The 14643-nt window shown below is 41.2% G+C and overlaps 1 protein-coding gene across 1 annotated transcript in view; it reads right to left on the reverse strand.

The window, feature by feature from the left end:
• LOC125900806 (protein unc-13 homolog C-like) overlaps positions 1-14643 on the reverse strand; it is a 106631-nt gene that overhangs the window by 68509 nt on the left and 23479 nt on the right. Inside the window, exons 9-11 of the mRNA XM_049596043.1 lie at positions 12058-12214; positions 11510-11578; positions 765-854 (exon numbers count right to left, since the gene is read on the reverse strand). Of these exons, the coding sequence (XP_049452000.1) occupies positions 765-854; positions 11510-11578; positions 12058-12214 (316 nt within the window). The remainder of the gene's footprint in view (positions 1-764; positions 855-11509; positions 11579-12057; positions 12215-14643) is intronic.

Genomic DNA, 14643 nt, shown 5'->3' on the forward strand with positions numbered 1-14643 from the left:
CTAAAAGTGAGTGTGCAGTATATTGTACAGTAACACTGTAGCTCCTGTGTGTGAGCAGCTGTGCGTATGCACAGTAAAGCTCAGCATGGGCATGGCATTGAGTGAAAGCATTGGTAACCTTAAGTGACAGATTTCATTCCTTTGCTCATAGCTGCCATCTTAGCTATGCCTCAGTGCACCACCACTACACCCCCACTCCAGCCAAAAGAGAGCTGAATGAAGCTGAGTTCTTCATATAGCGGAAGAAGTCAAGATGTACTGTTGGGCGAGCGAGAGGTAGAGGAAACAAGACAGGGCTGGAAGCAGTTTAATCATAGAGGGTTACTGTAGTGTGCAAGTCAACCCATGTTACATGAACACTATTGCATCGGCCTGCAGTCGAGACATTGTGCAACAATAACTCATTTGGGTTTGAATGGTCAGCGGTGTTAAGAGGGGCAGGTTTTGAGGAATTATGAGTTTAAATTGATTTCACATAAATGAAATGTGCCTAAAATCATTGTTTATAATTTCATGACAGGAGACTTCACAGCCATGACCAATGCTGAAGGTGTGTCAGTCACTCAATGAAGTGCACAGCTTTTTTCTTATGAAAGGTTATAAATGACGTGAATTTTTGACATCGACAAAGGTCAGTTAGTGTTGTGCTCCATCATCATTTATTACAACGCTTATGTTTCTTTCAATTATCTTAAATTGAGTGCCTTGCTTACCAATTCCGTAACAACCAACACACTCTCCCCCACACACATACACAAAGGTACCTTCATCCTGAAGAAGGTGATGCTGGTTAGCAGATCGACAGTGGACTTCAGATCTTGGAGACGCTCCGGGTTTCCCGCAGGGAAATTATCCTGTAATAAGAAAGAGGGAGAGAAAGGGGAAAATAACATGAGGAGACATCTTGTTGAGAGCAGCCTTTTAACGTCACACTCCCCCAACCCACCATATCACATCGCTTAGCCCAAAACATTGAAATTGATTACGGAGCAACGCCCAGCAATCATACCAAAATGACTGTCTGTCTAATCGTTTAGTGGACAAGGGAGGTCCCTGCTGATGAAAACCTCTATTTCGGGGCCATGAAGTCATCAGGCAGCGCAGAGCACCGTGACGGGGAGCATATAAAGCCCTGACAGCCCTGAGGAAAAGCATCACCGCTCCATACATTATCCTACTTCTCCTACTCTCTCAGTGCTCTAAATAAAATTTTGTTCATTTTCTATCCCTCCTCTACCTTGTCAATAAATGCACAATGGAGATTCAGGAAATAGAGCCAGAATCCTCACAGCAGCCTGTAGGCTTGACAGCACAAGCACAGGAGAGGCCTATCTGAGATCAAGGCCGATCAGCAGAAGCAAAACTAGCCTGACATCTTTTGGACGTGTATTGGGTTGATAAATGATTCACTATAACCAGTTGCAAAGAAGAAGCAAAGAACACTTAACGAACAATGGAGCTTTAAAGAATATCTGTTTAACATGACCCAGAAACTGGTCTCAGAAAGAACCAATAAAGTGGGAAAAATGTCAACTGCTTGTTAATGCTTTACAGACAGTTAGCTGTCCACTTACAATATATTTCTCTAGTCCCATGATTAATAGGAGCAGTCTGGTTAGAGGTGAAAGTGTAGTTCCCGATAAAGATAAACAGCCTCCAGCAAAACAAGCTTGACACACATTCTGCATAAGCAAATGTGGACCAGTTATACTATATTTGGCTGCTGATGGAGAAAAAAAGAAAATAAAGTCAGTTGGGAGCAGAGTTTTCTCACACAAGTTTGCATCACTGCCTTTTATACGAACACTACAGTTGTTCAAGTATTTCATTGTTTGTTGCTAGCTGGAATATTGTATTTGGTTTAAATTTTAAAATGTGATTTAAGAAGCTTGAGGATCTTGTCTCATCCAGTCCCCGGCAGACTCCTTTTAATGTAAATCCTTCAATTACAAGCAAAGAAAATAATTTTTTACAGCCACTGCACCGCCACCTGTCTCACTCACAGACTGGAGCCTGTGAGTACCATCAGTCACAACCTTTTCTCTCTCTGCTGACACTGGAATTTCTCTGAAAATAACCTCACATACATGTAGCCTTCACACACAAGTGAAACCATCAGTCCCTTTTGAAACATGGATTCTGCAGCTTCCACCACAACCTTGAATGTTGCCATCAGTACGCCTCCTGAAATCACTGTGCCAGAATAGTTCAAAATGTGTTTTATCTGTTTATTCTGGGCGTAGGAATTGCAACTTTTATAGAGTGAAACCAATTAAGCCTGCAATGTCACTTTGTTGCTAAAAAGTAATTCTGAAAAATAAAGATAGGTAATCCACTAAGGCCCCTGCATTTCTCAAGTAATGTCAAACTAATCTGTGCTTTCTTGCTTTTCCAATAGAAGCATTAACACCTTTATCTGGGAGAGGAAAATCACCATGTGAAAGAGCTGAAATTGCACAGACAAAAAAACTGTGCAATTTTCACTGCTGCCAGTCTGCCTTTCAGTGATAGTGGAGGTCTGATCTACTTGGTTTTTAAATGGAATTATTCAAACTGAACACATAATAAAATCATATACTATTATTAAATCATACCATGTTCTATACATTAAAATAGGAAAATTGCATCAAAGCGTCGCATTTTGAATCTGTTAATTAGCGGATTCTGACATCAAAAGGTAATCTAGCTGTGTAATTATGGTGATTGAAGCCAAGTAAAGTCGAGTGCTCATTGACACTCATTATGTTAGCTGCAAAAGAGGTAGGTGGGTTCCTCATGAAAACTAAATGTCTACATACAAAATGTTATGATCTCAGCTACCGATCTAATTTGATATTTGACATCCTGTTTTGATTGCAGATGGCAGGGGTGCACAGAAACGCATTCATTATTGACTACATCTGTGGAAAGCGAGGAGCAGCTCAATGGGATTTATCTAAATTATAATCACAGCTTCAGGCTGGGAACCAAGTTCGGGACGCTTAAATAGCTTAAAAACAGCATGTACTGGTGAACCGATAAAGCATTACTAACAAAGCACAAAAACTGTGATTTTTTTATGATTAATTCAGCTTCTCACTGTTGCTGAAAAATGATTCATCCAGTGTCTTAATTTACAATGCCGATGTTTGACACAGAGGCACATGTACATCCATCATCTCTGTAGAAACCAGCCTGGTCGGCAGAGGAAAATACTGGCATTGAATGTTTTTGCAAACCACAGATATGTTACATTTGTACATTTCATACATATGATATCAGTGTTTCTACAGTGATGTTGTCCTGATTACATGCATATGAGCTGACTTTGTCAGTAGGAGGTGGAGGGATGGCATAAGGCGCAACTCCTAAGTGAGATGGGTACCAAGCTGCAGACTATTGTTTGAGACCAACAAACAACAAAATCAGTCGTTTTTGAGCGAGACATCAGCTGCATTTCCAGAGGCAATTGTGCCATCAAAACTGGGTGTCAAAACATGATCTTTTTCTAGCCATTACCAGTCATTTTTGTGCCTAAATATAACCACACATTAATGATAAGATAGGAACATTAAGTTTCAACATATCTGCTAATTAATAACATACAAATGTTATATATCCATGGTCTACAAAAAACACACAATGTCCACATTTATTCTGGTGATTGGGTTGGTAGAAACACTTCCCTCAAGTGTTTCTAAGAGCACTGACAGTGGTGTAAATACCTCCAACAGCTGCTAGGTCTGAAAACACAAAGACCGAAAATGAGAAACTCTAACTTCATCAGCAGAAAAACAAAAAGAAAAGGAAACAGATTTATTGCTCAGAAGCAGGCAAGCATACTTAAAAAGCAAAGCATCCATCTCTGAGCCAACAGCAGAGACAACATCAGCACTGCCTTCCAAAGATGACAGAAAGTCCATTATGAGATGGGACAAGGAGTGAGTGATGCTGATGAGCTTTTAGTTCTTTGGCTTTGTTCTAGTGTACATTGAATATTATGTTGGGCTGGTGCCACTGAGTGCAAAACTCCAAAGCAGTGACTGCTTACCATCAAAATAAATAAAACACAGCAGAGCTTCATAATGATCATGTATGATTATCAACTGTATTTTAACATTTAACATTTTACAGAAGCAGCATAATGGCTAAAATAAGTTGGTTGTCAAACAGCAGGCAACAAGTGGAGCGCATGCTGGTAATCATGTGGAAAAAGAGATCAAAAGCAGTCATGCACTGACAGGCGCTGGACCTCAAACTGCCACAGGAACACTGCACTGGTAACCCTGCACTTTGACCCCCCTGAGCAATAGCATATGCCACAGAAATTGTGTCTATGTGTGTGGATTTGACTGTCTATTGAAGTTATAAAGTATTATTCTTAATGGGTGTCAATTTTAGATGTTTTGTTAAAAAGAAGTGTCCCTAAAACTCCATTTAAAGTGGTTCAACTACTTCTACTGTTCTAACTGCACTGACCTTTATATGTACTAAACAAAAAATAAAATGCAACATTTTTGATTTTGCTTCAGTTTTTCACAGGTTTAAGTTAAAAATCGCAGACTTTTTTTAAATGCACTCAACAGATACAGTATATTTCTCTCACATTTTGGTTGTAAATTTGTCAAAATCTGTGTTAGTGAGCACTTCTCCTCTTCCAAGACAACCAACCCACATAACAGGTGTGGCATACAGTATAAAGATGCTGATTAAACAGGATGATTAGGGCACAGGTGTGCCTCAGGATGGCAATAACAAATGTGAGGCTGGTTGGATATACTGCCAAATTCAGGAAAACATCATTGGAGACATGTTATGGTAATGAAATGAACATTCAGTTAACAGGGAACATCTCTGGACATTCCTGCAGTCAGCATGCCAATGGCACGCTCCCACAAAACTTGTCACACCTGTGGCATTGTGTGTGATGAAACTGTGACCATCCCAAGGCAATCCTGCATTGTAATGATGCTATTAAACCAACATCTTAATTCGTCACACTTTTCATGTGGATGGATAATCTTTGAAAATAAGCTCACTAACATGGATTTTCACAAATTGTATCTATTATTAATGAGAATACATACAAAAGTGTTGCATACATTCGTACATTTTGTTCAGTGTACTGTATAATGCAACATCATATCACACGGAAAAGAACTCCTCTAAACCATATACAGTGTACACTCACCGGCCATTTTATTAGGGACACCTGTTCAACTACTCGTTAATACAAATAACTAATCGGCCAATCACGTGAAAGCAATTCATGCATTTAGGCATGCGGACATGGTCAAGACAACCTGCTGAAGTTCAAACTCAGATCAGAATGGGGAAGAAAGTGACTTTGAACGTGGCATGGTTGTTGGTGCCAGGCGGGCTGGTCTGAGTATTTCAGAAACTGCTGATATACTGGAATTTTCACACACAACCATCTCTAGGGTTTACAGAGGATGGTCCCAAAAACAAAAACTATCCAGTGAGCAGCAGTTCTCTGGACAGACATGCTTTGTTGATGCCAGAGGTCAGAGGAGAATGGCCAGATTGGTTCAAGATGACAGAAAAGCAACAGTAACTGAAATAACCACTTGTTACAACCAAGGTATGCAGGAGACCATCTCTGAACGGACAACTCATTGAATCTTGAAGCACTTGGGCTACAGCAGAGAAACCCACTCAGTCAAGAGCAAGAAACTGAGGCTACAATTCACACAGACTCACCAAAACTGGACAATAGAAGATTGGAAAATCATTGCCTGGTCTGATGAGTCTTGATTTCTGCTGCAACATTCAGATGGTAGGGTCAGAATTTGGTGTAAACCACATGAAAGCATGGATCCATCCTGCCTTGTATCAGCGGTTCAGGCAGATGGTGGTGGTGTAATGGTGTGGGAGATATTTATTTGGCACTTTACTTTTGGCCCCTTAGTACCAACTGAGCACTATTTAAACACCACAGCCTATCTGAGTATTGTTGCTGACCGTGTCCATCCCTTTATGACCACAGTGTACCCATCTTGTGATGGCTACTTCCAGCAGGATAACGCACCATGTCACAAAGCTCAAATCATCTCAAACTGGTTTCTTGAACATGACAATAAGTTCACTGTACTCCAATGGCCTCCACAGTCACCAGATCTCAATCCAACAGAGCACCTTTGGGATGTGGTGGAACGGGAGATTCACATCATGGATGTGCAGCTGACAAATCTGCAGCAGCTGCGTGATGCTATATCACGTCAATATGTATGTATGTACATGGATTTTTACAAATTGTATCTATTGAGTGCATGACTACATGTCAATATGTATGTATGTACTTAACAATAAAAATCAGTGTTTCCTTATTTTACTTTAGGAGCAGAACTTCACACATTTATAACTTAGAGTTCTGTGCCCTTTCAATAACTTTTGTAATTTCTTTTTTTTTTCCCCCATGAGAGTTGGCACATAGGTTTCTTATCTTCTGCACTCTGTGAAAGGTGATACTAGCTTGTCTCTCCTTCTTAGCTTTTTACGTTGTCTGTCACAAATTTCAAAGGGTTAGCTCTGGATTATGCAGGTTCTACTCTGCAATGAACCAGATTATCCCAAATACTTGCAACTATGCAGATGCAGCTTTGTTCTCTGAAAATATTTTCTCCCTCAAGTAACTAGAAGATTATATTTATCTGCAATGTGAGGATGACAGAGGCTGGTTGTGTGCTTCTATAGCAGGCCGTGATATGCATAAGTACATCTTGCTATGGAGCAACCTTGTGGTTATTATCTCAGAGGTGTGATTTTTTTGTGTGCATGTGATGCTTTATCAGCTACATTAAGAACTCAGTGTTACTGAATATGACACAGTCCTGCTGTAGAGAGCTACAGGTACAGAATGGAACAACTATTTGATGTTCTTTTTTTTACTGGAGGAGGCAGCAGGAACCACTGCAGCGTAGAAAGCAAAGCAGGTGTTTGCATTAAGTAACCTTTTCTCTAAAGGCACACTGAAACACTGCACAGAGTTCCATTTTAAAGAGAAAAGCGCACAACTCCCAGGGGTGCTTACTGAACAAACATCACTTTATATCAAACTGTCCAAACTAAGCCAACAGCCCAAATCCCTCGCTGCACGCTCTGAATACTGAGATTTTATGTCCGACCCAGAGAAACCTGCAAATCCCAGCTGGGACAGACGGACTGTACAAGGTGTCACTGTGTATCAGGGCTGTTAGAATAAAGTTTAAAGGGAAGAAACGCATATGAAGCAAAATGTAGAGTGGCAGCTGCGCCGGCACTCCCTCTCTGCTGATTCAAGCCCTCTGTTTTACAAAAGCAAACTCAATCTCCCTCAGAATGTCATTATAGGGAAATCCATATGGCGAACGGGCGGAGTAGCCAGATCGGAATCTTATTACTGTCCAATAGTGGCAGGCCGGCTCTGTGGGACGGCTTCAGAAAGTGAGAGAATGAAAGATAGAGTATGAACTGTGTGTGTGTGTGTGTGTGTGTGTGTGTGTGTGTGTGTGTGTGTGTGAACCACTGGTCTGTGGCAGGCTTGACAAGAGAGCAGCAGGGCAGTGCTGGCAGGTGAAGCCAATGTGATATTCTGTGACTGCTCTCAGTGAACGTGTCATCGCCAGACAGCCGGGCCATCTGAAAATAAAAGAGGCCATCTCTCCTTCACTTAACTCTCTCTCTCCTTCTCTGTTGCCCACCCACCATGCCTCCTTTCATTCTTCATCTGTTTCTCCCTTCCTCTCTTTCCAAATCCATCTCTCTTTCCCTCCAACTCTCTCCCTTTTTGTCCAAATCCCATCTCTTCCAACTCACTGCTTATTTCATCCAACTCTCTTTTTTTCCAAATCCTCTTTATCCCTCCCCCGCTATTTGCAACTTCATTCTCTGTCTCCCTCAAGTCCTCTCCCTTCCTCTCTTTTCATGCTATCTTCACCCTCTCTTTTTTCCCGTTGTAGGCAGACAGCAGGGTCGGCTGCTACCAGGGTGTGTCTCCATAATCACATGAGGCTTCACACAGCGAGTCGTGGCAAAGAACAGGGGAACGAAAGCAATCACCCACTCAATGACACATTACCTTTTGTGTCACATTAAAGGTGAGAGGGTCATCTTTCAGTTACAGTTCACTGTGTGGTGCCACCGACTGGGGAGAAGTGTGAAGGCGTGTGTGTGTGCCTGCTCAGGTGCATACCTGCGTGTGAGTCAGTGGGCGGTTGCAGTCAAACAGCAGTGTGGCTGTCTGCACTTTCGGAAGAGTGTGTGTGAGAGATGTGTGTTTGTGTGTCTGTGGATGTGTGGTGGTATAGTGTCTGACAGGTTTAGCTCTCCTGGGATTGCCCTGGAAGATTATGTGCTGTATGTCAGGATTTCAATCTGCTAGAGCAAAATGCAGAGGCACCTTCAGTGACCTGCAAGTGGCAGATCTTTGGCAATTAGAGATGAATTTCTGATTGCCGGTTCAGTTTCTTCATTTTACCATTTTTGGGGTTGTATAATCTAGGAAATATTAACAATGTTTTTGATTGTCCTTTTCCTATCCATTAGAGTGCTGCAGGGATGATGTTTTATTGACACATTCTTATCTGAAGTCATCACATATTGCAGCTTGTCAGTGGCATGTCACATCTACATACTACACACTAGGTATCCTTCTGCATCTGCTGCGGATGTTCCTGGAAAAAAAATCATAAAAAAAAAAACATCATGATTTGGCTCTACAGTAATGAGAGAAGCAAACACCAGGCTCCTGGGTGAAAGTCCGAGATTTGTTGGACCCATCCACCACCCCTCCAACCCGCCCTATAGAGACCTTCCCGCTCCTTTTATTATGTCATTATCGGCAGCATTTCAACCTGATGGCGTCTAGTGGCGTATCATACTGCCACAACAAGTGCTGTTCGGCCAACCAGTGGCGTATCATAATACTGCAAAGGGTTATGTTACATACTGATGCCGCCTGGCCGTGAAATATGGCTTTCACTGACAAAGCAGCGGTATTTGAAGACTTCACACTGAGATTGGGCTGTTTTTTCGCAGGCCATTGTGGAAGGTAACATCGCTCTGGTTCCCTCATCAGAAAGCCAATAAGATCTGTCCACTGGATTTTGGAATATTGCAGACAATAAGATCTGTGGCAAACAAACGCTTATAATACTTACATGTTATATTCAGCAAGATAATCTCTAAGATAATGGGTGTAAAGCCAGAGACAGCCATTCACACCTGGACCCACCTAACCTAATGACACACATGATGGCCGGGAGGGTCAACGACTCACATGAGACCTTAACAATTCTGAAACTCTGAGCTCACGTGACCTAAATGACTCTGTAAGGGTTTACACCCACACAGAGTTAAAAGCCTGCGACTCTGCACCAGTCCGCTCTATTTGAAGAAGCCTTTTGGATGAGAGGGGAAATGTCTTCAAAAAACTCAATATGATACAATATAGCACTTAAAATAAGCAGAAGTAAAAAGCTAACGTTAGGCTGTACACAAACTAAACTGTGGTCGTATGACTTCAACGTCACCATAACAAGGCTGTAAAGCATGTTCAGCATGATGACATTCTGTAGTCTTATCTAGCCACTTTAGACACATAAAAGCTTCAAATATTGTAAGTGGGATATTAACTGATGTATTTATGTTGTTGAACAAAATATGAAAATAGCTTTTTAGGTACAAATTTTCTCAAAAATATAATTATCTTATAATCTCTTAACTGAGTATACTATCCATCTTTGTATCTATCTTTGAGCAGAACTTTGTGGACACAGACAATATGTAACCTACTGAGGCATCAAATGGACAGTCAACAGTACACATACGGCCATACATATTGCTGTGACTGGTCAACCAGAAACTTCTCTAAATACAGGGGAGCTTGTGAACAGATGCGCCTGCTGCTCATCATTCAGTGACAATCACCAAACAAATGACCATGAACAATGAACCTCTATCACACAACAAAGCCTGTAAGTGTGAGCGGCTTAGTGGGGGATGAAATGTCTCTACCCCTGATTACACACAAACTGTATTTCCCCAGCATGTATGCAAGTGGGGGTGGACGAAAGTTAGAAACACATTTCACTATGGTGTGGTACAAATCATTAAGTAACATTCACAAAGATGAGGTTTGTTGCAAGGCTGTTTCGTAGAATTGCTTTAGCTTGTACAGAAAACTATATTATGTCTTTGTTTTTAAATGTGCTGATAAATGACCCTGACGATTATGAATAGTTATGATACACAGCTACTGACTATTCCCGAAGGCCACTGTGCCTCATTGCAGCAGGAGCATATAGAGTTTAGCTGTTCCTCTTTCTCTCCACTCCCCTCTGTGCACCACCTTGGTTTTTGCTGCAGTATGCATGGCTAAGTAGCGAGCAGTTGATGATGAAGCCGAAATTCATTTGAAACAAAAGTATCTTTGTTATGCATATTAATAATAGCCCAAGATCAAATCAATCTGTAGAGGCTGAAGCCTATATATAAAAATGCGGCAGTACACAGCCCAGTTTACAGATGTTTACAAGATGTCTAAAACCGGAAATCCATGAACCACTGTGGCAGACAGAGTGCTGGACACTCACGACAGGGTCTATTTATTGGACCATGAGTACCACTATTTCTTCAGCTGCTGATGGCCCCCTGACACTGTCGGCTGATTATCGATATTTATGAGCCTGGCTACACCTCTGGCTACAGTCTGCTGAAAACTGCAGAAGCACTTCATAGTTGTTTATCATTCTGTAAATCAAATTTCATTCAGTCAGTTCTGTTTTTGTTGAGCAACAATGTACGACATGAGATCTGTCTGTTTGTAAGTCCGTGACTTCACAAATCTCATTATCACACCTTAAATCCACAAAGTCTTGAAAGCCTATAAGGTTTCGAATACTATGGAAACACATATGGCACATTTGACATTATCAAATGTCACTCTAGGTGTGATGCCATCACATCTAGGGTGACATTTACCCCGTCCTAATCCTGATATTTAATAGAACACCTCAAACCTGGCATTAACGTGCATCATTACATCGTGTGATTTAAATAATGCGAGCATGCATTAAATATATACTGAGCTGTATCCAAGAAAGAAGAGATCCCAATCATTAAGAACGTTTGGAGGGTAACAGACACACATTTGGCATTAACAACAAAGTGGAAATGGATTGCTATTCCCAGCCAGATATAGTAAGCACACAGTGTACTATAAACAGAGTTGAATCAACCTCGAAGTCCATCAAATCAAGCAGGTGGCAGATACCTTAGGTGGCATCATTTCTGTCAGACGCACAGTTAGTTTTGAAGGATGTAAATATTAAAGAGAACACATTAAATGGCAACCTGCATTTCCATTTAAAAGGAGAATTGCTCCTGCAGTGTGAAAAACAGAGACACAATGTCCAGCGAAAACATAGTCTAATTACATGCTGTTAACATGGACTGCAAAAATGATCCTTGTTTTGAAGTGACAAAACTTGGGCACGATATCAGTCAACAAACAAACCAAGTTCATACATACCCGATATTTAGAGAGGTCGATCCTCAGTGAGTTATGCAGCTGGTCCAGTAATTTGACAAATTTCTCCCTCTGCCGGGATGAAAAAAATCCATAATTCAGTTCAGAGTGTCACCACACCCAAAGCATTGTGTCTAAAAATTTATAACACTGCGTGGTCGGAAGCACGCCTGCAGTGATTCATATTTACTTCCTGGAAGAAAATTTAGGGGTTTAGCTATATTGCCAGACTCGGCTTACTGCCTGGAAATATTATTTGATGCCTTACAACATTAGCTTATTAAAAGTTCAATCGGAAAGCACTGGCAAACTCTGAGATTCTGTTGATTTCAAATGCACAACTCGCTTTAGACAAATTAGTCGAAATAAGAAGGACGAAAGAAAGTAGTGATGTCAAGGGTTTAATATCAGACCATAAGACAGCAACAGATGTTTCTTAACTCTAACTGGAGACCACAGAAACCACATTTTCATTTAGTGCTGCTTTATCATACATCACTGCTGTAATGTCTGCTGATGTCAGACTGCAAGACAATAATAGGTGCACTTACCCCAAAGTTAGAAGCAGCAAATCGGTCTGAAGCGGAGGCAGTAGTTGTTGTGGTGGTGGTGGTGTGGGCGAAGTAGGCATTTATATTAGCAAGCAGGTTGCTCATCACTGCTGGCACACCGGGGCACATGTATTTGGCGGACAGACAGGAGAAGTGCCTACAGAGGAGAGGGAAGAAGCTGTTATTCTAAGCAGCACCAGGGGCGGTGCTGTAGCCATTTTTGGACAACATAGAGATAATTTCACCTCACATCAATGACATACGGAGGATCTAAGAGGTAAGGTAGTAAAAAGAAAAATTTGCAGGCTTGCTGGCCAAAACCTAAAGTTATCTCCTACGTAGGAGACAATATGATCAAGACATGCTCCTCCGTAAACCTCAAAGTCTACACAGTGTAAACAGCACTGGAAGAAGACGCATTTCAGAGTAGAAACATTTCTCTTGAAATATATAGTTAAAAACCGATCCCATACCCTGCTTCTAGCCATTGCTTTACAGTATTCACAGTAAAAAATGAGCAGGCACACTGCAGTACAGTATTTCTTCATTATTTTTCCCCTCTGACTGCTGAGAAGAGAACATATTTTTAATGTTCCAAACAATTACTTCTGGTGGCAGAGTTAGTGCATAAGTAGTTCACTGCCCTGTTCATGTAGTAAAAAGTGTCTTCGACGACTATCTGTAGCAAATGATGTCATAAATCACAGCTGTATAACCTATACTATTAGGGACATACGGCTGCAAAGTAATAGATAGAGCAACCAAGTTTGATAGTAAATCAAGGGCTCCCATAGGGGCTGAGATATAATCCTTTGCAGGGGAACAGAAGAGAGAAATGTAAATTTTACTGTGCACCATTAAACTTTCCTGTTTGTTTCATTCTGTAACAAATACAACAGAGACAAACTCAAGCACAGTATGTGCATTCGCAGAGGTAAGTGTTTTCCACTGAGGTGAATCCACATATGTCAACCCAGCGCAAACTGAATCTCAGCGCACTAAAATTACACAAGTCCCAGAGGAGGGACAGAGGCAGGGGTCTTTTACTGCTGAGAACGTGATGTCTTCTGTTAAGATAAATCGTGTTTCCTTTTCCCCTGTCTGCAGCGCCCTTTGAACTTCCTGAACTTGTAACTACACCCAATGAGACACTCACATGTATTGCCACTTCAGATTTGCGATGATCTTTGTCTTCCTACACACGCAGACACACATCTGCAACAGCGCTATCCAGCAGTAATTAAGTGCTGCAGCCTGAGAGGCCTGGTTTGAGCATGGATCTCTGCCTGACTGAAGAGCATATGCTCCTTTTAACACTTCATTCTGCTGCATCACAAGCCATGTGGAATGCCTCCCACACCATAATTCACTGGTACCTATAGTGAACATAGAGACTGGCTGCCACCTCTCCACAGCCATTCATACAGCACACAAAGGACAGTGTTATTCTAGATAGAATACCTCACATAAAAATATATTTGTGCAATAATCTGTATGTTTACTTTACTGCAGCTGACAATAATATGCACAAGGGCTTCTTTATCAGCCTCTGGCGTGACCCATAGCAACCAAACATCTGGATACATCGGATGCTTTTTACAGCCTGAGAGTTTAAAGTCAGCTGAGCTTTATAAATAAAGCACTTGTTTAATGCTCATTCTGAAATATATGGAAAAACGGATACAACTGTAATCTGCTGAGTTTCTGTGTATCAACAAAACTCAAATATCTGTTAGCCTACATTCCACATAATGTTGCATTCAAATACAAAAAAGTAAATTGTTATTACTGAGACCTTCACTTTCAGATACTGTAGACAGAAATTAGTATAGATGTGTATCAAGAACTAGTACTGAATTTGTACTGGTCCCTGACTGGTCTGTACTGAAACATCGATAAACTCCTGGACAAGTTGCTAACAGTATTCACTGTATGTAACAATTATTCACTCTTACATAGCTGGCATTTTTGAATTCCCAACCCCTTACAATGACAAAGCTGCTGGCTTCAGGCAGGATTACGTTTGATGTTGTTACTGCGTGTTTACATTCTGTGCCTGACAGTCATGGCTGACGGGGCAGAACGTTCAAAAGTGTGGGCTCATTTTATGAACAGCGTTTCAAGTTATTTTCTTAGTTATCTATTTCTATTAGCTTCTGAGAAGCTCCAGGGCTAAAGTTCTTTGGTAATTTGTACAGACATATTTTTTAAATTTATCTTCTGGTAGTGAAGCAGCATTTAGGCACACCACAAAATATTTGCTGGTCAGACATGTGCAGCAACTGCTCCTCCATCATTATAGGAGACTCTAAACACACTTTAAGTTAGTAGTAAAATAAAATAAAATAAAATACTGCAGGGTGCTGCAGTTGTTAGCATTGTCACCACACAGCAAGAGGGTTCCTGGTTTGAAACTTGGGGTGGGGGACCTCTACTGTACGGGTTTTCTCTGGGTACTCCAGCTTACTCCCACAATCCAAAGACATGCAGGTTAATTGGTGACGCTAAATTGGCCGTAGGTGTGAATGTGAGTGTGAATGGTTGTCTGTCTCTATGTGTCAGCCCTATGATAGTCTGGTGACCTGT

Source organism: Epinephelus fuscoguttatus, linkage group LG2, assembly GCF_011397635.1.
Source record: "Epinephelus fuscoguttatus linkage group LG2, E.fuscoguttatus.final_Chr_v1".
In the NCBI taxonomy this organism is placed as follows: Eukaryota; Metazoa; Chordata; class Actinopteri; order Perciformes; family Serranidae; genus Epinephelus; species Epinephelus fuscoguttatus.